The following is a 25551-nucleotide window of genomic DNA, read 5'->3' as shown; positions in this document are numbered from 1 at the left end:
GGCTGGGCCCGTGAGCCATGGCCGCTGAGCCTGCGCGTCCGGAGCCTGTGCTCCGCAACGGGAGAGGCCACAACAGAGGGAGGCCCGCATACCACCAAAGAATGAATGAATGAATGAATGAATAAATAAATAAATAAATAAAATTAAAATGAAAATTTAATGGAACCTGTAGCTAGGGGTTACCATATTGGACAATGCAGATCTGGCCCTTATATTCTTAACTTTTTCTTTCTCTTAACAGTATACACAATTTGGGGCTGTTATAAAATAGTTAAAAAATTGAAGGTACCAATTTTATTAATCTTAGTGATGAATTTTCCTTATGGAATTAGATTCATAATGGCTTAGAAATTCTAGCCTCCTTGTACATAGACAAACTTTTGATTATGAGACTAACTTCAAGGGAAAATTAATTATGCTCAAACTTTGATTTTTAAAATTTGTGTGAATTATATGCTTTAGTGGGTGATGGTTATAACAGTGATGGGAACGCACTTAATGCTACTGAACTGTACACTTAGAAATGGTTAAAATGGTAAATTTTGTGTTAAATATATTTTACCACAATAAGAAAATTATGTGCTTTATTTTCTTTCATTAGGCCTGATTTTAATTTAATTTTGTTAAAATTTCCCACTGTCCATAGGCCTTGCTGAGAATCTGGTGCAGCGTGTTCGTGGCTGCAGTGTGTTTCTCTTTGGTGAGGCCGACCTGCCTGAGAAGCGCACTCTTGTCCAGAGAAGGAAACAACTGGGCTGGTTCACAAGGAGGGATTTCAGTGCTCTTAAACCTGACCTGGGAGTTGCACCTGCCCGAAGATGTGGTTTAACAGGTTCACAGTATGCTTTTGTTCTGCTTTTGTTGTTGTTGTTTTTTAAATTTTATTTATTTTATTTATTTATTTTTGGCTGCATTGGGTCTTTGTTGCTACACACAGGCTTTCTCTAGTTGCAGTGATCAGGGGCTACTCTTTGTTGTGGTGCACGGGCTTCTCACTGTGGTGGCTTCTCTTGTTGCGGAGCATGGGCTCTAGGCGCGGCGGGCTTCAGTAGTTGTGGCTTGTGGGCTCAGTAGTTGTGGCTTGTGGGCTCTAGAGCATAGGCTCAGTAGCTGTGGCACACGGGCTTAATTGCTCCGCGGCATGTGGGATCTTCCCGGACCAGGACTTGAACCCATGTTCCCTGCATTGGAAGGCAGATTCTTAACTACTACGCCACCAGGGAAGCCCCTCTGCTTTTGTTTTTAAACTTGAGAATCCTGAGGTCACCTTCATTTGGTCCCTCCCACATAATGCAGGAGGGCTTCAGCTGGGGCTCCTTCTTGACTTGGTTGAAGGTCTCCTCATGCCTCTTTCTTACCCATACCTTCATGAGCTGACCAGAGAGGCTGGAAGCCCTCATCATATATTCCATGAGAGCCCCCAAGAGTGATGTTCAAGATAAATAATGAGCCCTGCAGCGTGGCCACTGATGATGAGAATGGTTGACACCAGGACAGGTCCTGGAGGCCCGCTGCTGTGCTGGGCATGAGCGTGTATCCTGGGGACACTTGGTGGCTCAGGACTTGGGTGGAGCTTACTTTTAGCTGGTAGGAAAGTCTCTCAGCGCTTGAACATCCAGTGTGTCCAAGTTGATGCTTACAGCTGGAAGTCAGTTCTAGAGGCACCCTGGAGACAAGCTTTTCTACCCAGCAGGCTCTAGGCCAGAGAGAACAAACACGGGGAATAGTATTCTTCCTTCCCCTGGATCTCACCAACTCTTACCTCTCTCTGCTACTCCAGTCCCACTCCTTGCTTAGAGCTTACCTTCGGAAAAGGCAGTAGCACCCCATCCAACACGCAATCCCCATTCACTGCACTTCACCATCCTAGTGCCATTTATTTGAGTCTTAGTTCTTTCACCCTCAAGTATCTTCTGTAGGGATCACAAATTAAACCATGCTAGGTAACATTTTCATAGTCAGTTAATATTTTAGCCGTTACTAAGATACTAGGTCCCCAAGGAGCAAGAGGTGGGCAACCATAAGAAACACATTTCCCCATGGTGCAGTTACACATAGGCTTTTGGTTACTAATCCCTGGTGCAGAATTCTGCTCTCAAGCCAATGATATCTATAATCAAGCAGAGCAGTACAATGAAAACAGTGCAGGCTTTGAGGCTATGCTCGAATCCTGGCCTTGCTGTTCATTGGCCATGTGACTTCAGAGTGTTCCTTAACTCATTAAGCCTCAGTTCCCATATCTATAAAATGGACATAATAATTATATCTCCCTCATGAGACTGTGAAGTTGAAATAATGTCTATTAGGTTCCGAACACAGTACTAAGGGGCCATTTTTTCCTTCCATTTAGAGAAAAGATGTATAAAAAGTGTGTGTTAGTCTTTACTTATGGAAAAAGGAAGAAGCTGATTGCTCCCTGCCAATTTGAACCTCACATATTTTCCCACGATTTGTCTCACAAATGTAGAAGTGTAAGTTTGTGACTAAATTTTCAGACAGCTATTTCCTGGTTTCTAATTTGGGCCTCACTAAAGACTGAAAGGATTATTTCACAGACCTTGTCAGCGCAGTGCCCAGTGACTGGGATTACAGTCAGTGGACAGGAATTAGAAGCAGGGATCCTAGTACTAGAGAACAGAACTGGCTTTAGTGTTGGATTAGGCAGTCCCTGGAAAAACTTCATTCTCATTTCTGCATTGCTATGAGACTGAATGGGTCGGTATTTAAGGAGAACTTTAGAGAACTCTAAAAAGCATATCTGAGTTAAAGACTAAATGTTCCTGTTATCACTAATCATATTCAATCTTCTAAGAACAAACTTGGTTTGTAATTGTCTAAACCAAAGTGAACACTGCTCCCCCATCTCACCTAATGATTGTCTGGGGTTGGAATAATCTCACCCATTTTACGTTGTTTGATTGGAATGGACAAGCCATTGGGATTTCTAATTTCTTCTCTATTTTTACTCCATGTGGAGATCTGTGATTTACATGGAGAATTTCATCAACATCTGAAAATCCTAAGTTTACTTTAAAATGCCAAGATTGGCACAAAAATGTTTAAAGATGGTATTTTAAAGGTAAAATTTGATACTGGTAAAGATGTAGTTAGAGGCACTCATGCTACTAACGGTAGCATCAATTGGTGTAAACTTTTTGGAAGTGAGTTGGTGATGTGTATTAAGAGCTCCAAGAATATATGTAACTGCTTTGCAGAACTTCTAGTTCTAGTGATAGATTTATCTTAAGGAAATAGATTTATTCCTGAGGAAATAATAAAAGGTGCATGTACTTATGCACAAGTAAGTTTATCAAAGAACTATTTATAATAGTAAATACGGGAAACAATGTAAATGTTCAGTATTTGAGAGTGATTATTAAATAAGCTATACCTAGGTGAAAGACTATTATGCAAGCAATTAAGGGTGAAGGTTTGGAAGAATTTTTAGAGACTTGAAAAATACAATACAATGTAGAGAGAATTTGCAGTTTATTAATTAATGCAACAAATATTTATTAAGTACCTAGTATGTGCTAGGCACTATCATCAGTGGAGAAAATAGAATTTATTTGCCCTCAAAGAATTTACATTCCAGGGACTTCCCTGTTGGCGCAGTGGTTAAGAATCTGCCTGCCAATGCAGGGGACACAGGTTCAAGCCCTGGTCCGGGAAGATCCCACATGCCACGGAGCAACTAAGCCCATGCGCCACAACTATTGAGCCTGTGCTCTAGAGCCCGTGAGCCACAACTACTGAGCCCACGTACCACAACTACTGAAGCCCGCGCGCCTAGAGCCCGTGCTCCGCAGCAAGAGGAGCCACCGCAATGAGAAGCCAGCACACCGCAACGAAGAGTAGCCCCTGCTCGCCGCAACTAGAGAAAACCTGCGAGCAGCAACGAAGACTCAATGCAGCCAAAAAAAAAGAGTTTACATTCCAGTGGGGAAGGGGTGAAGAGAGAGACAGTAAATAACAAGCTTCATAAATAAAGAATTATATAGTATGTTAGAAAATAAGTGCTACAGCCAAAAAAAACAAAAAACAAAAAACTGAACAGGACAGTGGGAATCATGTGTCTGGGATGGGAGTGAACTACAGTTTTTAAATGGGATAAACCAAAGTAGGCCTCATAGTGAAGGCAGTGTTGGAGCAAAGACTGGGAGAGAGGCAGTTAGCCACGTGGAGATGTAGGCAGGAGTCTCAGGCAGAGAGAACAGCCAGTGTCAAGGCCAGAGGATATAAAGTAGTGTAAACAGTATGATCTCAATATTGTAAAATATATGTATGCATCTATTTATTTTATTTATGTTATATATTTGTAAGAAAAGTGTTTTTAAATTCTTAAAGCTTTCAACCTATTTTCATTATTTCTCTAAATTGATTTGATCTTGTGATTACTTTCCATCATCTTTCATAAAGGGTAATTATTGAGGTTTATCAATGATCAGTTTTATAAAAGCTGGGTTTCAATGCATTTATTCAGATTGCTGATGAAATATTTAAGATAAGAAGGGAAGAGTAGCACCACTTTCCCCCCCGTATGTCTTTTTTGCTGATATCTCCTGCTAAGTGGCAGAATCCTCAGTTTGTGCAAAAAACATGAAAATTATAAGTTGCCAAGGCTAGGTAGACTGTTATTCATCGAGAGACACCTCATTTAATAGGCTCAAAGCAGATTCTAATAGAAAAGTAAAATGTTTCAGAGAGGAACAGTGAATAAAGGATATGGATAAACAGTTTCTAATATTTCATGAACAAGATTATAATTCGAGTTTAAGACACATAATCAACCGAAATCTTAGGTTACCTTACTTGCACGAATTATCTCTTAAGAGACACTTACGTAAGAAGGAGTAAAATGTTTTCATTTTTAAAAGTAATATCTACTGAAGGAGAATTTCTAGCACCGCTTTCATTAGGGTAGAAATGTTATTCATCTAATTTTTCAGTGAATTTAGTTCCTAACTATGGCGATTTCCCTCCTTATTTTTAAATTTAATGGCGTTATATATTTTTCTAACATTTTTTATTTACATCGATGTTTCTCAACATAGTTTTCCACTCCTCCCATCAAAACAGAAAAGCTTCAACACATTGCTGTATTTATTTCTTTTCCTAAAAAAATTAAATAGAAATGATTGGTGCTATCAACTGAACACTTACAGTTAACTTTCCAGTGACAAAGTAATCTACACAGTACCCGAGAGGAAGCAGAATCTATAAGGGAACAGGTTTCTGTTTTGAAGTTCCCTGAGAATATTATAAACAGAAGAGAAAAAAGTGAGCTCAGAAATGATTAACACCCATAGTCAGTGCCAAACACACAAAATCTTTTAAACCAAATTCCTTTTAAAAGTTTGTAGTTGGCCAGCTCGTGAGGAACATAAATAAGGACAAAGCAATAATAGTTGATACTTTTAGATCTATAAATAAATACTTTATACGTATATATTTTAAAACCCTAAACATTTATAGGATAATTTAAACACCGCTGGCTGATATATGACTGGCCTGTATATATGCATCATTGTTTAAAGATAGAGGGATAATTCTTTGAACTATAGTTTCATATGATGCCTTAGGAATCATAGATGGAGGTAATTGGCACATCTTGGAATCAAGGACTTCTGTTTAGTTATTTCAGTGGGTTAGTGAGAGCTGTCCCTGCTTACTTCTGTCTCAGTAAATGAGAAGTTGCAGCATCAGGCACTTTTCTTGACATTGAATAATGCCGTTTACTTCACACCCAAAACTTTACCTAGTCTTTGAAAAATAATTTCTAGTTTTAGAATGAGTCCTGTTTTGAGGAACCTATTTTCATAATTTTCTACATTTGCTTGTAAATCTAGTTGGAGTGTTGGAAGATGAAAGTCTCAATGTGTAATTAAGTGTGTAACCTGTAATAGAAGCATGAAGGACTTTGCTTTTGTCTCTGCATGAGCTGGTGAAAGGCACTGTTCTCCTATAGAAAACCTGGGAGCAGGCAGGTCACCTGAGGTTCCTTTCAACTGGACTGGCTGGACTGGCTTCATTCCATTATGATATTAACATGTATCTACCTCTGTGATTTCCTCTCTGAAGTACTGTTACTCTGATAGATTCAGAGTTGAGAAATTGAGGCTCACAGTTCCTTGCAGAGTGGGGAAACGTCATAGCCATTTTGCTGAAAGACAGCTGAGCAGAGGCAGTGTCCCTTAAGAGCTCGAACTTGAATTCAGACCCACGGGGAGCCATTGCCGGCCCTATGCCACACAGTGTCACTCAGCTTTCTTTTCTGTGGCTTTGGCCACATGCATAAGAGTCCTGCATTCTTCCCGCCATGGGAGTATTGGACTTAGCAATTATGTTTGAGTTTTATGGCTTTAGTCATCAAATGTCCTGTTTCAGCTGTGGTTTCTCTTTAGTACATGTTCTAAAAAATTTAAAATACCAATATGTAATGATGACTAATTGCTTTTGGTGTAATAACAGCTGTTTATATTTTTGAACCTGAGTTCCAAGTCTGTTGTCTTGCTCTGTTAGTCTGAAGCAAGGACCACATTTAGGCTAGGTTTTATCTTATTTTAACCTTCATGTTTTTACACCCAGTAACCTGCATGGTTCCTGGAACTCAGCAGGTTTTCAGTAAAAACATATTTAATGAGGGAGTCGCACATTAGTTCATGAGAATCTCTTTATTTATTCAAACTGTAATGTAATCCACAAATTTGCAGTTCTTTCTTCAGATATAAAAATGCCAAATATCCCAAAGCACCACCTTGGCTCTCTCCTCATGCATCTTTTAAAACTAAGCCACCAAAGAGGAACTGAATATGATAAATAGAACTTCTAAATACATCCCTTAGCAACTTCTGACTCCCTAAAATGAAATCCTTTCTGCGGAGGAAAATATATAGAATCTTTTCACCATTAATTGATTGAAGATGATGGCACCTGGAACTATTTTTGAGAATAATTTTGATCTAAAGGGAAAAAAAAAAAACATGTGTTTCTTTTGAGTGCTGCTTTTTCATTTTTCTAATGGGCTCTTCACTGTTGTTTTGTCTGAATGCAGTTTTTTATTTGTGGTATTCCAGACATGGTCCTACCGCAAGCATCTTTAAACCAGACATTAATAGCATAGTTCACAGTCATTACTGCCAGTGCTCAAACACAAATATTGCATTTGTGTTTGCAAAAGCTACACATGAGATGTTAATTAAGTGCATTTGTTTTTTTTATGCTTAAACAATCTGGCATAAAGAGTTTACATCTATATCAGTTCACCATAAGGTCTCTACAATATCTGAATCACCAGCCGTACAGTATATGATAAATACAGTGTTTCCACACAAGAAAATAACAGAATTGTCAGGAAAACATCAGGCCTGTTATATTTCCCTGTGAAATAATAGCAACTGAATCTCAGTTTCTTTTTCTTTTTGATAAAAAAAGTATTTAACTAGGAGTAAACACCAATATTTAGAATGATAAATTTTTCATTAAAGAACACATGGAAAGTGAAATCATACCAAAGATTTTTTTCCTTGTTTTTAGCTTGCTTCAGGGCGTTGTGACAGTTGCGTTGGAATAAAATTGGAATTTCAGCTTTGCAGTGAGGAGATTCATGCTGCCGCCAGAGCAGCCGAGTGCCAATCTGCGGGAGGCAGGAGCGGGGCGAGACCGCAAACTGAGAAACAAACTTTCACATCAGGTTTCTAATTTTAGAGCAAAAAATGGAATTACTTTAATTATATGACATTTAACTAGAAATACGATTTTCTGGGATTAATTACCTCCCTTATTTAAAAAATCTTTACTAAGTTTAAACTAGCATAAAAAATCAAATTCAGCATTTCATATAAGGTCAGTGGGACTGCTGGATTTAAATGCAGAATTTGATTCATTAGAATTGGATCACCATATTGGTGTTGGGAAGGATTAAATGGAGGAATTAGAAATGCGTGCATTTGGGCAGAAAGCAGTTTCTCTTCTTTTCCTTTTCTTTTCTTTTCTTTTCTTTCCTTTTCTTTTCTTTCCTTTTCTTTCCTTTCCTTTTCTTTTCTTTTCTTTTCTTTCTCCCTTTCTTTCTTCCTTTCTTTTCTTTCTTTTTTTCTTTCTAAGAAATGGGTCATGACCTCACAACCCCTCAGGAAGGGTACTACTACTTGATTAGGCCAGGAACTTCTCAGCTTCATTGACTCTCTCTGTTTATTCACTGCTTGAATAAGATATAATGATAAAACAAAATCAGTTATTGTATAATTAAAGTTTAATAGAAGTATTTAAGGGACTTCCCTGGTGGCACAGTGGTTAAGAATCCGCCTGCCAATGCAGGGGACACGGGTTCGATCCCTGGTCGGGGAAGATCCCACATGCCATGGAGCAGCTAAGCCCGTGCGCCACAACTACTGAGCCTGTGCTCTACAGCCCGCGAGCCACAACTACTGAGCCCGCGTGCCACAACTACTGAAGCCCGCGCACCGCAACGAAGAGTAGTCTCCGCTCAGCACAACTAGAGAAAGCCCATGCACAGCAACAAAGACCCAATAAATACATAAATTAATTAATTAATTAATTTAAAAAAGAATTTAAAACACACATAACAAGAGCATATACAAAAGAAATGATTATTCTGTGTTGTTTGTGATTACTCTTAGTTTATTTAGAAGAGAATATAAAAGTTACTTCTAATGTTCAATTTTATTTTTCTAAGAAATAACTTTAAAGTATGCTTTTGAAGGAATTTTTTAATTAGAGTTTTATTTTAATTAAGTAAATCAGTGTTGGGACAAGTGAATTCTTTATGGCACTCTTGTGCTCTGGACTTAACATCTAAGCTTATTCTACATCTAATAACTTATCTTAGGTAATGAGTTCATTTATTAGCAAGAATAATCAATTTTAGAAATTCTGTGACAAAAGGTACAGTTATTGGGCACATGGTGGTAACAGGTGCCTTGGAATCTGCTGGATGGGGGATTCAGAAAAAGTCCCATGTCTTTAGGGATGGAATGGTCCACGCCACCATACGGTGGGGAGGAAGGGCCCTGGGTCCATATGAACGAACTTGCCTTGGAAGTGACTAGCTCCCCCAAGCTGATAACTTACATATGAATATCTGAATGTTGACTGGGCATATCAAAGTTCTGGTATAGCAAAGCACAATAGGCCCAATAAGTATTTTGAATAGTATCAATGCTTAGTATAACCCAATATATCTATACATACTTTTCAGCAAAATCTGAGTGTGATCTAGCTATTTGTTTGAATAGTGATAAAGATGAGGCCACTTCTTGAGTCAGAATAGGGTATGTATATCAGATATGAGAAAATGGCACTGTTTGTAACATTACCTGTTGAGGGGTAGAGGAGAGAGAAACCATGCTTGGATGCTTTCCATTAATGAATGACATTAGCATTGACAAGAAAAATTTCCAATTGTACTCTGTGAAATGTTAAAACTGATGTAATTCTCAAAGATATTTAGAGTAAGTGATTGGTGTATGAGGTTGAGAGAGATATGTATTGACTGTTAGGAAATTTAATTTGTATGAAATAAGCATTATGGAGAAATACTGTAATCTGATTCATTCCTGCAGAATTCCCAGTAGGAAGAGGCCCAGCCTCGGGAGTTGAAATGTTTCATTATGTACATGTGTGGGAAAAAGATGAAATGTGGTTTCCGTGTGCTGATTTTCTGTAAAGCGTCTATTAGTATGAGAGTACCCAGGCTAGGCAGCAAAGCCCCCGAACGACGACTGTCTAGGGGAAAGTGAATTCAGCAGGATCTCTCACTGGATATTGACACCATGAGCAATAAGAGTAGCAAGAAAAAGCATTGACAGTAAAATAATGTTGGAATAGTAACTAAAGAATTGTCTTATGCTGAAGGTGAGGTCAGCCTTTTATCCCTCATCAATCCCTAGTCACTTTGCCTTTAGAAATGTAAAGTTCCCCCAAAATGAAGAAACTGCAAACCTAAGCTTTTTATACCAATGCTAATTTAACCAAGTTGTCCATCTTATAATGTAAACTATAATTAGAGCAGGGCTATTTATGTAATATGAGCTGCATCATCCCCAAGGCAGGGAAAAGCAGGACAGTTGCCCCTGGGCTCTAGAGTAACCGGGCTCTGGAGTAGTAATGGCAGTCCCAGTCCCTTGGGAAGCTGCGGATGGAAGAAAGAGATGCCTCCAACTGGTTATACCAAGAAGGTATACATAGTGCCCCAAACCCTGCCCTGCCAAACCCACATGGTCATGAGACACAAGAGTCCCTTTGTCCTTCCCAATTCCAAGACTGTTTGTCACTTTTTAGTGACCTCCTTTCCTAGCCAAGACTGTTGCTGAGGTTCATTTGAATCCGATCTTAACCTAGCTCAGTGATGACAGGTCTGTGTTTGGGGTGGAAGGGATGGGTACAGAGTGTGATTTATTCCTGTCTCCCAGACCCGTAGTCCTGGCACTGAATTCCAGCCCCTGTGGAGATGGCCTTGGACATGAATGGAAGGCCAAGACATTTTGCTGCTGTTGATATTTAATTTTCAAATGTACCTTTTGAAATATCTGTTGATACTTTAGAAAGTCTGGGCTTTTCTTAACCATTCTAGAAAAAAACATCCAGATACATTTAGAGTAGATAAAAGTATCTGCTTATAGCTCAAATAACTGTTATTAGAAATATGTATGACCTTTAGACAATTCTGGAGTTGATAATGAGGAATATTTGTGTATTATTTTAAAAGTAAAACCAAGTAAAGGAAACTCCTTGGATTAAAATTGGGTAAAGAATAGAATCTTCAAAATGAGGCTTTCACTTTGCTTGATTAACATGCTTTTCTAATGATGTAGGCATCGGCGCTAGCCCATATGTGATGAACTGCAATGTTACCATAGATTCTCAAGACTTGGCTCTGGGAAAAGAGATCGCTAGTGCCATTCGGGGCTCAAATGTGAATGGATTGAAGGGCGTCCAAACGATGGCTTTTCCTCACGAAGGGAAAATTGAGATAGCTTGCAATGTAGAGAGTTTTGAAGATCAAGAAGTTACAGAAACCTCAGAAGGCTCTCAATACATGGCTTACCGTGTCCTTGGGGACCATTTTTATTATCTTTCTCCTCATTACATAGAAGCTCAAGTTAAAAAATTGGCAAGTGATCAGGGAATTGGTATTACAGGAAGAGCGTTAATTGGATTTACACCCCAAGAGTGCAAGAACTGTGCTGAATATGCTATTAAGGAAGGTATTGGGGAGTTCTGGAAGATACGCAGAGGCATTTTCATGTGATCCAATCTAAGGCTTCATTGAAATTGTAAGGAAAAAATATCAGCCATTACAAAGTTTTCTTTTGGCCAGTGAAGATGAGTGGAAGATCCAAGTGCTTGGTTCCAGCTGTGAATTGGAAAACTGGAAGCATTCTCTGTCCAGTGACAACAACAGGTGCTTATAGATTGTCTATAATCGCCTTATGATATTTCTAGTCGTCATTAAAACTTCGTGAAATCCTCCTCTGTATCAAGTTCATGCACTTGGATGTACCAGAAGCCCTCCTGAATCAGCTGGGTAAAATGGCCATCGTTGCCAAATCGTCTTTAATTATCATGAACAAAACTAAAAACGGACTCAATTTATTTGGTTTTCCTGACCTCTTTATCCCAGAGTCCTGTATTCAACTCTCATTTTTTTTTTTTTTTTGCGGTACGCGGGCCTCTCACTGTTGTGGCCTCTCCCGTTGCGGAGCACAGGCTCCGGACGCGCAGGCTCAGCGGCCATGGCTCACGGGCCCAGCCGCTCCGCGGCATGTGGGATCCTCCCGGACCGGGGCACGAACCCGTGTCCCCTGCATCGGCAGGCGGACTCTCAACCACTGCGCCACCAGGGAAGCCCTCATTTTTTAAGTAATCATTTTTTTAATGTGCACTTTTAAAAATCAAGTACTAAGTAACTAAAAAATGGGCAGAATTATTACTCTTTCGAAGCATGATTGTTCTTTCCTGCCTTGTTTGGGATGACCCACTGTTCATTCTGGAGGAAACTCCAAAAACCAGATTTGTCTAATTTTTTTATGTTTATGTGGGGAAGTGGAATGATGGTGTTGTGCATGACTTCAAGGGATTGTATTAATCCTTTTTGGAATTTAAATGGGAAATCTGAAGGTTTAGGGAATTTATTGCTCTTGAGCAAAGAGAAGGGTTTTTTGGTGGAAGAATTTTATTTGAAAGAAATCAGAATTGGTTGCCTCTTTGTGAACTAAAAGAAGCCACCACTTGCTGATTCTGGCAATTTTATGTAAATCCTAAGTGCTTATAATTCTTTGGTACAAGTTGCTTTCTGTTCGTAAAGCACAAAGAAATGAATTTTTCCATAGGTTTTGTTTAGCAAGAAAGATTATGGTCTTGTCTAATAAGAACACATAATGTGAATTTATTTTAAGTAATTAAAAATAAAAAAGAGGTTGAACTCAGTCTTTTTATAATATATTTTTTTGACTTAACATTTGACTCTTGACTGTGATTGCTTTAATTGTGTTTCAGAATTATGCTTTTTTGGGGGTGTTTTCTTTTTGCTGTTAATATAAATACAACAAAGATGGAGAAATGATGAACCAGGTGTGGTTTTCAGGTGTAAGGAAGTTTAGTTGCTGTGATGAAGAGAGCAGATGCTCTCCAGTTAGACCCAGTGAGTCTGGGAGAGCTGAGAAGTAGTCATGCCTCGTTTTTCTCTTGCTTTGGCAGAGGCCATGTGGCCTAGTAGGACAAGCACTGGACAGTGGATTCTGGCTTGGGTTCTGGTCCTTGCTCTTGCCTTCCCCGTAGGCATAGTTTCATTGCCTATAAAATAGGGAAAAGAGTTCCCACTCAGATTGTGTTCTAGGGGATAAATGGAAGTACTTTGTAAGCTGTAATGTAAAAATGAAATATATTAACACTTTTTCCAGATCTCTTATAGAGCTTTGCCTCAGTTTTAGTCATCAATATTAAACACATGAGAGAGGGTAAAAGCACAGGTTGTCACTGAGTCATTTGGGGTTGTAGTAGGAGTTGATTCATTTGCCACTTACCTGGATTAACCTCTCTAGATTCGTATCACTGCATTCTAGACTGCCAGTTTTGAGCAAGGCCTATTTATAACCAAACATCTATTTAGTGGGTGTACGGAGTTTCAGTTTTTGAAGATGAAAAAATAATTCTGGAGGTGGACAGTGGTGATGGTTGTACAATAATATGAATACTTAATGCCACTGAACTACACACTTAAAAATGGTTAAAATGGTAAATTTTATGTATATTTTACCACAATTATTAAAAATTATATATTAATTTCATAAAAATTTTAAAAAACACAAAAAACAAACGTGAATAAGACAATTTCACTAAGCCCACACTTTCTAAATAAAATTTTGTCAAATTTCTAATATCCATTAAAGTGTACAAACATAAGATCTGTTTTTCCCTTTTTAATCTATTATGATGGACTTGGGCACTACATGTGAGGCTTAGTTAATGGTTTAAAATGGAGTTGATTAAATTTGGCATTTGATCCAGCTGTCTATTTAAGACAATAATTTACTATTTTTGTTTTAATTTTCAAAACCAGCGCAACCTCACTTCTTCCCACTTGTTCATATTCTAATTTCACTGTTTTTTCTATTGTCTTTCTCTCTTCCCCTTCTCCCTTACTCCACCATGGTTCTTTAGAAAATCTGAAACAGCTGTAAGTTGCTGAAGGTTTAGCCTTTGGACGGATGTGGCATCATCAGCTCTCTCTATGTATGAGCTGGCAGAAGTAGCCGGGATGGATCTATAACAATAAGAAGGATTATCAAATTGGGTTGAGAAAAATCTGACCAAACAAACTAACAAATACCCTGATTCCTATTAACCTTTTCTCATATTACTCTCTTAGAAACAGACCAACACTTTGTGCAAATGTTTCTGCAGTATTTTTTCATCGGACCTCAAGGTGGACATTGTATGGAACGTGGCTTCATAGCTTGTTTAACCTCCATCTCCTGCCAGATGACTTTGCCCATGACTTGTGCCAATTGTAAATGGCACAAAATCGATGTGGACAAATAGAGTTTACATTTTATTAACTCTTTAGTGTTTTTTACTCTACCCCACTTTAAATTCAAGTTTTAGTTTCTTAGAAGAGGGACAAGGAAAGGAAAAAGCTAGGCTGTGAGGTGATAAGGGCTTTTGTTGGTGGTGGGGAGGGGCTGTCATTTGCCTCCAACCTGAACTTGGGCTTGACTCCACAAGTTAAAACGTCTTTAACATAAGGGGGAGGGATGGGCTAAGTAAAATATAACTGTAAAATAAAACAAAACGGGGGGTGATATTTTCATTCCTCAACATAATGAAAAGCCTTGGAAGTGGCGTCCGTAGACCACAAAGGACCACTCTATGAGAGATCTGCAAGGAATTTATCATTCCCTCTGGCTGAGCCAAAGCAGGCTTGATATACAGTTTTGTTTAGTATAAATATTCTCATGTTACTGTTTACTCTGTGGGGATATGAAGATCTCACTGACAGGGTACGTGCTCCACTGCCTTGCTTTTAAAAGGCATTTTATTTGACTCTTTTGTTTGTACTTGCCCAGAAACTTCAGAGAATGGCCCAGGAACTTGTTTGATAAGCATCCAGACCATGCTCCCGGAGTATGTCGCGCTTGGGGGTTCGAAAAGCTTATTGTTTTAAGCAGGCCCGCACATGGCTTCGAAGGAGCCCATTTTTCATAAGTAAGAACAGTTAGGCCGCTAACAGCAATCCCTTAGAGTGCTCCTCTAAGGTACAAGGAAAGGTGCTGGTGAAGCATGGCTCTGGTTGAACTCAGCCTGACGTTGGATTACTCTGTCACTTCTTTTGCCCAATTTGCAATATTTTGCAGCTCATTAGTTTGTTGTGAGTTAAGATGAGCAACAGAGACCTAAACATGGGATGAATTTCTCTTTCTAAATGTGTAGTGCGTGCATGGTCCAGCTTTTGTCTCTCAGCCCCACGCCAACCCTCACCTATGCTGCTTTATGCCACCAGGACTCTGCCGTTAGGCTCTGCCTCTCTGGGGAGCTGGACAGGGAGGCTGCAGGGCTGAAGGAGGAGAGGGGCTTGCTGTTTCAAGTTCCTTCCCGTTTCGGGCAGCCCCACCGCAGCAGTGGCTCTTGACCTGACAGTGGCTCTTGGTTCCAGGCTCTAGCTTTATTCTCCTGTCACTTTGGGAAGTGGCCTCAATGTGCACTCAGAAGCACCAGCAGTGGCTGAGCCCCAGCTCTGTGAGGCCTCTCGAGGCTTCTAGACTCTGAGAACCCTGCCCCCTCCCTTTGTTCCTCCAGCCTTGGGGCATAGTGCTTCCTGCAGTTGTTTTTAATCTCTGGGCACCATGTTCTATCCTAGCTCTGTTGGTTCTCCAACAACTGTTGACCAAATTTTCAACGTTATTTCTTTTGAAATACTTAGTGTGGTTTCTGTCTTCCTGACTAGATGCTGTCAGAAATAAGCCTATCAACAGACCAAATGGAAGGAAAGGAGAAAAAGGCAGAAAATATTGTGTGGATCTGTAGTTCCTAATGAAAACAGCTTGTTGATGATTACTTGCCTTTTCTTCTCGTTCACATTGTATTCTCTGAATTTCATTGTTTTCTTATCGTAGCGTTCTGTGTTCCCTTTGACAGTCTTGCTGTTCTTTCATCTAATAGGGAGTCTGAGTGTTGAATTGGGGTAAGGATTGGAAATATCATGGTAAATCATTGGATGGAGTTTTCCAGTGAATGTCTTTCATGTAGTAGCTTAGTCCACCATTAAAAATATAGACTAATATAATTTTAAAAATTAAAGTCGGGACTTCCCTTGTGGCTCAGTGGTTAAGAATCCGCCTGCCAATGAAGGGGACGTGGGTTTGAGCCCTGGTCCGGGGAGATCCAACATGCCACGGAGCAAGTAAGCCCGAACGCCACAACTTCTGAGCCTGCACTCTAGAGCCCGTGAGCCATAACTACTGAGCCTCCGTGCCACAACTACTGAAGCCCACGTGCTTAGAGCTAGTGCTCTGCAACAGAGAAGCCACCACAACGAGAAGCCTACGCACAGCAACGAAGAGTAGCCCCCGCTTGCTGCAGCTAGAAAAAGCCTGCACGCAGCGACAGAGACCCAACGCAGCCAGAGATAAACAAATAAATTAATTCATTTTTAAAAAAAAGAAAAGAAAATTAAAGTCTTTTCAATCTTTTAATAGTTGTATGTCTTTGCTTTCATGCCATCTTCACCTGCCAGGTAGATGATGCTTTTTAGCTGGTGGTAGACTCCTAGCCAAACATCTTTCCCAAGCCTTTTATGTACCATCCTATTAACTTTTTCTTAGGAAACCCCATCTGCAACCAGTTACTGTTTCCTAACTTCTTAGGTACCTCTATCTTCATGAAGACCAACTGCTTTGGGAAAAGTAATTATGATTGATTAGTCTAGCAATGACCAAGTGTTATAAAATTATATTGTTTCTAGTAAGTATAAAGAAGTTTTGGTAATTGATAAGTATTATTCTGTCTACCCGACAATTGTGTTTAGTAGTTCACCTTCCTTCATGATATCCACTCCACTATTTCACAAGGATAAAAGCAAGATGAAAGAGCGAGATACAGAAGGAAGTCTTCAGTGAACCCTTTTAGCATCATTAATCGTGGCTACCTTTCATTGAATTCCAACTAAGTGTCAAGTACTATTATGTGATTTTCACAACAACCCTTTGGAGTAGATGACTGTGAAGAAATTTCCCCAAGTTCTTTTTAGCCCACTGGGTCAGTCAGGAGCTTCCTCCCACCATATCGCATATTCTGTAGATGTATACTGCTCTAACCCTAAACAGTGCCCTTGGACCCACATCCTCAGGACTTCAGGCCTCTCCTCCTAGGCCTGATCAGCCTTTGCCTCTAGTTTCCTGTGATCTAGTGAGAAATTGTACATCCAGTTGGTTGAACATCCCCTCCCATGGCAGTTCCATAGGATGGCCCACCTCAGAATCCTGAAACTTCTTCCAGACCGTACTTCTGTACTCTTTTCTCATTTAAAATCTCTTCGGGATCTGTCTTTTACACAATTATCATGTACTGAGTTCTTGCCCATTTATTCCTTCCTGCACCTGGAAGATCCATCAGCATCTAGTTTCATAGCTTCCTCCCCTGGACTGTCAGTGTCTCCTCTGCAGGACTGATTCAGTGCTGCGAAGCACAGCCATGCCTCACCAAGTGAGGAAGTGGAGGATGAATCCCCACATCCCCCAGATTTCTCCCAGATGAATTTCTGCAGGTTGAGCCACAAAACTTGCTACAATTAATTGGGAGATTCCTGGAATCACTCTCACAGTCCTGAAAGAGCCACGATGTCTGTAGGACCCAGACTGGTCCCTGTCACTGTTTAAGTCAGGGAAGAATATTGCCACCAGATGGTGCCAAAACTGCAGCTAGCACCAGGGCACATCTGGATTGTGCAGTCAATACCCCAGAACTCCTGGCTGGCAGACCGCCTAGAGTCACTTGGGTTATTTGTTCTACTCTGAATTCACATCCCCACATTTCATGCCGTTATATTTTTTGGACTTGATTTGTTGAGTTGTAGCAGGGCTTTAATTGATCTCTTGTTTGGCTTGCTGGCTAGACTGTAAAGTCTCTGAGGATAAGGCTTCATTCACTAGTATTTACTGAGCACCTACTGTATTTTAGCAGGGCAGATTTACCACAATGCTAATGAAGCTTAAGCTGCAAGTGCCCTCACTTGTGTGAAGCCCCTGTGAAGCCTGGGACAGGCCCTGGTAATAAGCTCATAGTGTTGTGTGATTTTGTAAAACTTGGAAACATAAGATATTTTAGCCACAATTTGTTGAAACTGCTGTATATTCCCAATTATACTTTATTAAACTTCTCCTCATGACAGGTGGTATTGGAGTGGCCAGGGTCGGCCTCGTGGACTTACAGCCTGTGCAGTAGCACGGGGTCCTGTGCTTGTTCAGTGCTCTGCTGTCACTGAAATTCTGAATAATTTTCCATTTGCACTGAGCCGCACAAATTATGTAGCTGGTTCTGGGAGTGGCCATGGGCATTTTGGGACCCAGTTAAAGGGAGGTTGAGTTGGGGATAATTAGGATTTAGTGCGATATATTTACGTGGTTCATAGTCACTTCCATGCGTAGTTAAGTTACTGCCAACTCTCCCAGTGGGGGAATGGCTTCCAGGAATACTCCTCTCTCCCACTGTGATGGCTTACCCAGTGTGGTGACACACAAAGCAGGACCAAAAGGTTGTCACAAATGAATATGTCCTCTGGTACCCAGCACCAGAAATGCATAAGTTGTGGAGGAAAAACAAAAAACTGAGGCTCAGAGAGGTTAAGTAACTTTCTTAAGGTCGTACAGCTGCTAAGTTGCAAGACCAGGTTCCCATTTAGTCTGTCCTTTCTAAAGTTTGTGCTTTTTACCTATTGCTCTCTAATTTCTGGAGCAATGAGTCATTTCCTCGGAAACATCTTCTAGGACCACTAGGTTAGGTTATAGACTTCATAATGCCTGTCCTTTCTTTCAAAGCCCACATCACAATAATTTAATTACTAAAGTAAATGTCATCATTATGCTTCACTCTCCATGGAGGAAGCCGTCTGTTTCGTTTACAGCTTAGGGGCTCAGCATGTATAGTCAGTGAATTAGATCCTTTAGGTCTACTAATTTTCAGAGGTACCTTTGAGCGGCTTCTTGCTTCAAACACTTTCTTTCTCGCCTTTCCTCCTCTCCCCACCCCAGGTGGAGGTGTTTGAGGGGGTCCTGGGAACCACAAAACATTAGGCTCAGAGTTAACACCGGAGAGTGTGGGGATGCTGCAGTTGGTAATGGAGGGGTGTTATCATTTATTCATTCTCACCTTCATGTGGCTGCCTGATACCCATTCTAGGTACCAGGCACCCATTTCTAAGGGGGCGGGGGTGCTGGTCACATGTCATAAATGTATCTGTTTCATCATTTTATATTTTCGTAAACTGAGGCATCTTAAAATGGGGGAACACCTGTATCCAATTTTCCCCAGAATATACAACTGAGTTCTCTTATACTCCTCATTTCAGATGAGGTTTTCTGATGACACCATCTGGGAAATGTCACTTTGATTAAAGTAAATATGCAGCATAGTTAACACAGGGAGCCTATGTGAATTTCCCTAAGTAGCCACATCTTACAGAAGCAGAAGGCAGCTGGCCCTTTGGGTTGGGAGAACTTAAGAGTGTTGCATTCCACGCTTTGGTGTCAGCCGAATGGCAGTGTGTGGCCAACTGAGCTCTGAAGGGTCTTGTATATTTTTCTTTTCTTACCATTGGGCATTTTTTTTTCTTTTTCAGTTTATTTTGTCACTAAGAAAAAAATATATAAAAATAAAAAACTGAGCTTTATGATTGCCAAGTTTTTCTTCCAAACTAAGAAAAGAAACCAGTTGTTGAAAAATATGATGAATGGCATCCTTTGTTTTATTTTCAGTTCAGCACATGAGGGCACTGCTGTTGGAATGAGGCCAGATTCCCCAGGCAGTAGGGAGCCTTGGGCTGAAAGGAGACCTAGTGATTTTGCGGGGAGAGGGTCAGGTTGGTGTGTCAGGATTTCCTCTCAGCTCTCGCAAACATCTCTTTGCTTTCTCACGTGCGCACCCCTCCTATCTTTCAGTCATTCTTTGTGTTTTCAGCACTTTCTACTGACGAGGATATTGTCTGTTTTTAAGGAAACACCACTGGTACAATGTGGGTCTTTCAGCCTTTAAGCTGTGGTTTTCGCAACTTCCACAGCTACTGACTTATTTGACTGTGGGGTCATGTATGGTTGAGGGCAGCAGTCAGTTTTTAATGTGTAAGCAAACCCTGCGATTGTTAGCATTATTCCTCCTTTATTGTTGTCTTGTCACCAAGTGGTTTGGGAGAGCCAAGGAGCAGAGTCTAAGTTCTTTGTCTGCAAGGCAACCTCAGAGTAGTCCCCTTCGGAGCTTCCTCTGCCACCTGCCCACATGCTGGAATTAAGGGGAAGGGCTGGGTAGGAAGGACCACACTTTACTCTCAAGGCGGCAAGGGAAATGTCTCAGATGCCTTCAAAGCATCCACATGTTCCTAAGAAATTAAATCTAAAATTGCTCTGTGGATTTGGGTAAACCATAACTCAACAGAACCTGTAGCATTTCCCCAATTCAGAAGTCCCCTCTGGAAACTGTGTGTACCTTGGCTGGCATATTTAACTAATCTGTTATAAATTTTGTTTGCAAGGGTGTTTTCCTCCCTAGACTGTGAGCTCTTTGAGACTGTTTTATTCACGTTGGTAATACCAGTGCCTGGCGTGAGAAAAACTTTGTTGAATGAATTAATGGACAAATAACTGAATTCAGAACACTGGAGGTGGGTCAGAACTAGTCAACTCTTTAGGCATAGATGGCCTAATTGTTCGTCACCAGGCTTGAGGTTTTGTTGCATGAAGTTGAGTTACATTGAGGCGTTGCATTTAAGGGAAGGAACCATTTGGAACTTCCGGGGAACAAAGTTTGGCTCAGCTTATGTGTGAGGCTGGGGAAACAGGGTGGAGACACCAAAATTCTTCATGAAGACAGGCACTAAAGTGACTCCAGAATGCAAACACCTGCCTCTAACTTCCCAAGGAAAGGTCAGCAGAGGGCAAAGTGTTAGTCTGAGTGCCCCCCACCTCTTCGTATTGTCATTATTCTTAGATTCAGACCATCTCTTAAATGCGCTGTGATCCACTTGTACACTCTTTAAGCAAAAATGATGCCAGGTTCTGTTCTGTGATTACCAGATTGGAGCTTTTCTCTCCCTGCTTCATTCAGTTAATTGAGCTGTGCTGGAAGGTTCAATAATTTATTCTATGGAGTCTTTCTGTGCAAACAACCGCAGGCTGAGGGAAGGAGAATTAGCTAAATCTCTCAAACACTTGAAATGCAGAATTCATGTTTTGGAAAACACCAGTGAGCCAGTGTCCTCAAACGTCATCAATAAAAGACAGTCCATCATCAGCGTTTCATTCTCAACTGAGCTCAGAGCTGCCTCCTCTTATTGCTTTTTACATGTTTGCAGTATCTCATTCTTTCCTTGATTCTGGATTTTCACACCATATGGCCACATCTTTAAGTCATTTTTCAGCTGCTCTATTAAATAGTAAAATGAGATTCAGAACAGATTTCTTTGATTTTAAAATAGCATTTTGAGTTTGTGACTTTTTTGTAAATAAAAAAAAGAAGTAAAGCCCCCAAAAGCATGAAATTTCAGGTATTCCTACCCAGACAGTGGAAGATGGAGCTTTTTACTTACTTAGACTAAATATATGTTTATCTTGTGGAATTTCAACTGCAGTATAAATTGATTCATTCATCCTGCATATTGAAATTCATTTCTACTTAAATAAGATTTAGCCTCCACTGTTGCTAATGAACATAGATTGAAAATGAAATTGAAAGTATATCTTTTATAACTATTCAATATCATATTTCTCATTAGAAATGATTACTATAGCTTATGAGCGAACATACTACCTATCAATAATGCTCTATTGCTATAATTGTGGTTGTGATTCTAATATTTAATAAAATAAAATGTAGGATTTGTTTATATTTTACTTGTTTTCTGGAATATTTAGTGTCAGTTTCATGAGCAGCTGCAAAGGAGAGAGTGTTACTGCTCACATTTAGATCTCACCAGTGTAGAGTTGATCCAGGTGGCTTAAAGCATTGAGTCCTACAATTTAATACAGTTTACTTTTTAAAGGATTAGACATTTAAAAGGCTGTTAAATATTTACTGCTTGTTTTCTGAGCCAGAAGGGGCATTTTGGGGTAAACGGATTGGTTTTCTTTTGTTTTTTTAAAGAATAGCACTTAAAAAAAGAAAATCGCTACATGAACAAATTTTGTAATATGAGTAAATTTGCCATTGATCCAGACTTTAGCATCAGGGACTGTGTCAATCACAGTTAATCAGCTTATGAGTATGTGATCTGAAATCTTCAATTACCCATTAAAATCTGGACATCGACTTGAAGAAGTGACTGACCTAGAGTTGATTGTTTAAAGTTAAAACCAAGTGCACTCAGCATCCAGAAGGTCAATAGTCTCTTAATTGTAATCCAATGAAGTCAGTCTTAGGTAGTATACAATTTGTGAGTTTTATAAATACAGTTCACATATTTTTAGTCCAATGATATTATGTGCTGGGGAAAGATACTTCAGTTAGGGATAAGTCCACTGAATGAGAATATTTTGTTTACTATTGATATTTTTTTTAGTCATTATTTAATATGATACATAGGAAAGTAGCAATTTGGAGCAGCCATTCTAAATAATTCAGGTAAAATTATGCTTTTTCTGAATTTTTGGTATATTCATTGTTTTTATTGTCACCATGATGAACTTACACCAAATTTTAAATGACAGTGACAAAAAGGTGAAAAATTATTTTTAATCCTGTTTAAAATGTTAAAAATCACAGTCACTTCATGTGTTCTATTGTGTCTTTTTTATAGCATAAATCTCTGGAAGACATAGACGATATCACCCAACATGTAGTGTACCATTTCTAGAATGTAAAGATTGTCTTTAATAAGCTACAATTCAGAGGGCTGCATGTTTTCCACAAAGCAAAAATCACCTCTCAGCATTTACTAAGCACCTAAAAGTTATTGGTGGTAGAAAATCATACAGACACGGTGCTTTTTCCTAAAAGCCTGAAATTAAGAGAGACAGAACCCAAACAAGTAAAAAGAGGATGAATGACAGTGTGCTATAGACAGATCAGAGGGACAAGCATTCCCCAAACTCTGCATTGTCACTTTCAGCCTGAAAGTGAGCACAGAGATCCCCTCCTTGAAGAAAATCCCACAGTGGGTTTGGAAGAGGTGCCAGTCTGTTGGTGCTTTCAGGTCATTACCTGGCAGGAGGCAGCTTATTCTTCTCAGAAAAGAATTTATTCAGTAACTACCTATTGAGGATCTTCTGTGGTCAGGCAGTGTTTGTTCTAGGAGATGGAGCTGTGAATGAGACAAGGCCCCTGCCCTCAGGGAACTTGCTTTTTAGTGATAGTCTACAAATAAGCAAGTAAATAGAAAAGCTGTCATATGATGCTAATTACTACATAGAAATAAAAAGCAGAATGAGGAGGATGTGAGGGTCTAGGGTGTGTTTGCATTTTTGTAAGATGGTCAGAGAAGGCCTATTTGATAGATGCCTTTTGAGCTGAGATAGGACAGAAAGAACACAGTGTACTTGTATGGAGGAAAGGCAAGGCAGTAGGACAGCGGGAATAAACCAGACAAAACCCTCCTCTCTAGTTACCTTGTATTGAGTGATCATGTTTGACACGGCATCACAAGTGGGGAAGAGACAACTTACAAGAGTATTCAGGTCAAAGGGTCCCTGATTCTCCAGTAAATACCAATCTAGAAAAACAATTTTGCCCTCTACTATTTATTGAATGCCCATATGGCAGGTGTTGGGTTGGGCATTTTGCAACAGTCCAAGTCGAAATTTTTCTTTAGGCACACTTGAAAATATAAAAAATTTATGAGAAAATAAAAATTTGCCAGCTCCCACCTTTTCTACCAGTCTGTACTCAAACAGATAATATTAATGAGATTAATATCCATTACTGTTCATCTGGAATTATACGTTTTTTAGGGCATCTGTATTTTCAGTGATGAAGTTTAGGGATTTCTATCCATCTAAGACATGTCAGGTGGGGTACTGATTCATTTGAACATCAGTGTATGGAAAAGTGATCTTCAACTGGGATGATTAGCGATGCAGATTTTCCTCTTCATGTCGCTCCTTTCTGTAAGGTTTTGGTCCTACTCTTTGAACTAACGCTGCAGAGAAAAAAAAATGATAGCAAAGTGAAGTGCACATATAATGAGTATGTTAAAATAATAGCTCTGGAAAGAAACTGAAGTTTAATGCAACACAGGAATTTTCTCTACTTCTTTAGCAGATTGACATTACAGCTGGTTTTAGGTCTTGGCCCAAGTGGTTGTGTGTTCTTGATGTCAATGCCATATGTTTAGGGGGAAATATCACTCCAATAGCCATTTAGACCCTCTCTTCATTCATGTGTGCTATGCATTTATTTTAATACTGGATTCTGCTTTTTTAAAATGAAAAGGTCTAGATCAAAAATTGGCTTAGAGTTTTAACTGTCTTTGTAATCAAATCATGGTTAGCTTTGAAGAATGGATAAGATTTTGTGGTAGAGATTCACAAGGACAAAATGACTGTATAAATGTACTTCACCAAACTTCAAAAATACGTTTATCCCTTCCTTTGTTCTCTAGTTTGTTTTTGGTAATTTTATTATTTTTTAAATGGACGATGAACATTCATATATGTTTTATGTTTCTGTCAGTTGCTTCTCAAGTAAACATCCCCCTCCTCAATCTATTCCCAGGCAACTTGCATTAACCCCCAGAGGGTTTCTATGGAAAACCAGACAAGAACTATGCCTTGGGTTATATGTCCTTTATTCCTATCTCACCTAATTTATTATTTTTTTTTCAACCTCATGTGTTATTTACATTTCCAACAGTCTTGTTACGTTTCTGAGGGAACTTTGGACAGAGAGAGATACTTGCAGGCAGTTTGAGATGTTAATTTCACATGTACAAGTGTGGCAATTAGGATCAAGGCCTGTCTCCAGTAAGAGAAAGGAACTTGAGTCTGCTTGCAGGGAGATGAAGAAAGCCTCATTTCATTACTTTCCCAGGGTCTCCTCTGGCCATTGTGTGATTCCAGAAGCATTTTGAGGTCACTCTGTTTGTGTGTGTGCCCCTGAATCCATCCATTAAATACAAATCAAAGAATTCTAAATTTAATAACATATTTGAGAGTACAATGAGAATCTAGAGAGAGAAAAAAAGATGTCTTCCTTAATTGAACCAGAATTGATGATTAAATTACTTGTGCTTGGTACTAGGATATTTGAAAATTTAAAAAGCAGTCCCCATGGTTTTTGTCTAGGATCTAGCTTTGGATACAAAGTATGCACATATGGAGTAATTAGAGAGCAATTTGAAGCAGTGCATGGACACAAGAAGGAGACAAATCTCCATGCTGGGCATAAATGGTCTGTTGAAATAAGAAATCATCAGAGGAAATTCAATCAGTTTTTCAGGAAACACAAATTATTGAGAAGGGTGAGAATATTGAAGAATGAGATAACATAAGCAAGAGCACAGAAATAGGAAATACACGGTACCTAAATGGGCTGTTGGTAGGCATGTATGCAGTCAACACTGAAGGTCTAGAAAGTCCCAGGCCTTGGTTTTTGCCCTCAAGGAGCTAGCTCATAGTCAGCAGGGAGAAGAGTATGCAAGCCACCTAATATAGCAACAGTAAGTGAGAATAGATGGTAAGAGTAAAAAATCCTGTGCTGCCGGAGGGAGTCTGGGCAGGCTTCTTGAAGAAGGAAGTAAAGTTTGAAGAACGGGACAGGCACTTTCAACAAAAGGAATACCGGATTTGGTTGGATAGAAGTGAGATCTCTAGTGAGAAACAATCTTCCATGCACTTT

At 39.6% G+C, this 25551-nt stretch overlaps 1 protein-coding gene across 1 annotated transcript in view; it reads left to right on the top strand.

The window, feature by feature from the left end:
- The window catches only part of LOC102985882 (formimidoyltransferase-cyclodeaminase), a gene marked incomplete at its 5' end in the record, with an annotated part of 44078 nt that extends 27333 nt beyond the window's left edge, over window positions 1-16745 (top strand). Inside the window, 2 exon segments of the mRNA XM_028497006.2 lie at window positions 647-832; window positions 10833-16745. Of these exon segments, the coding sequence (XP_028352807.2) occupies window positions 647-832; window positions 10833-11269 (623 nt within the window).
- Between the last annotated feature and the right edge of the window lie 8806 nt (window positions 16746-25551).

The sequence above is a fragment of the Physeter macrocephalus genome, chromosome 2 (genome assembly GCF_002837175.3).
Source record: "Physeter macrocephalus isolate SW-GA chromosome 2, ASM283717v5, whole genome shotgun sequence".
NCBI classification, from domain to species: domain Eukaryota; kingdom Metazoa; phylum Chordata; class Mammalia; order Artiodactyla; family Physeteridae; genus Physeter; species Physeter macrocephalus.
The sequence above is the reverse complement of the archived record's forward strand: the minus strand, read 5'-3'. Positions and strand labels throughout refer to the sequence as shown.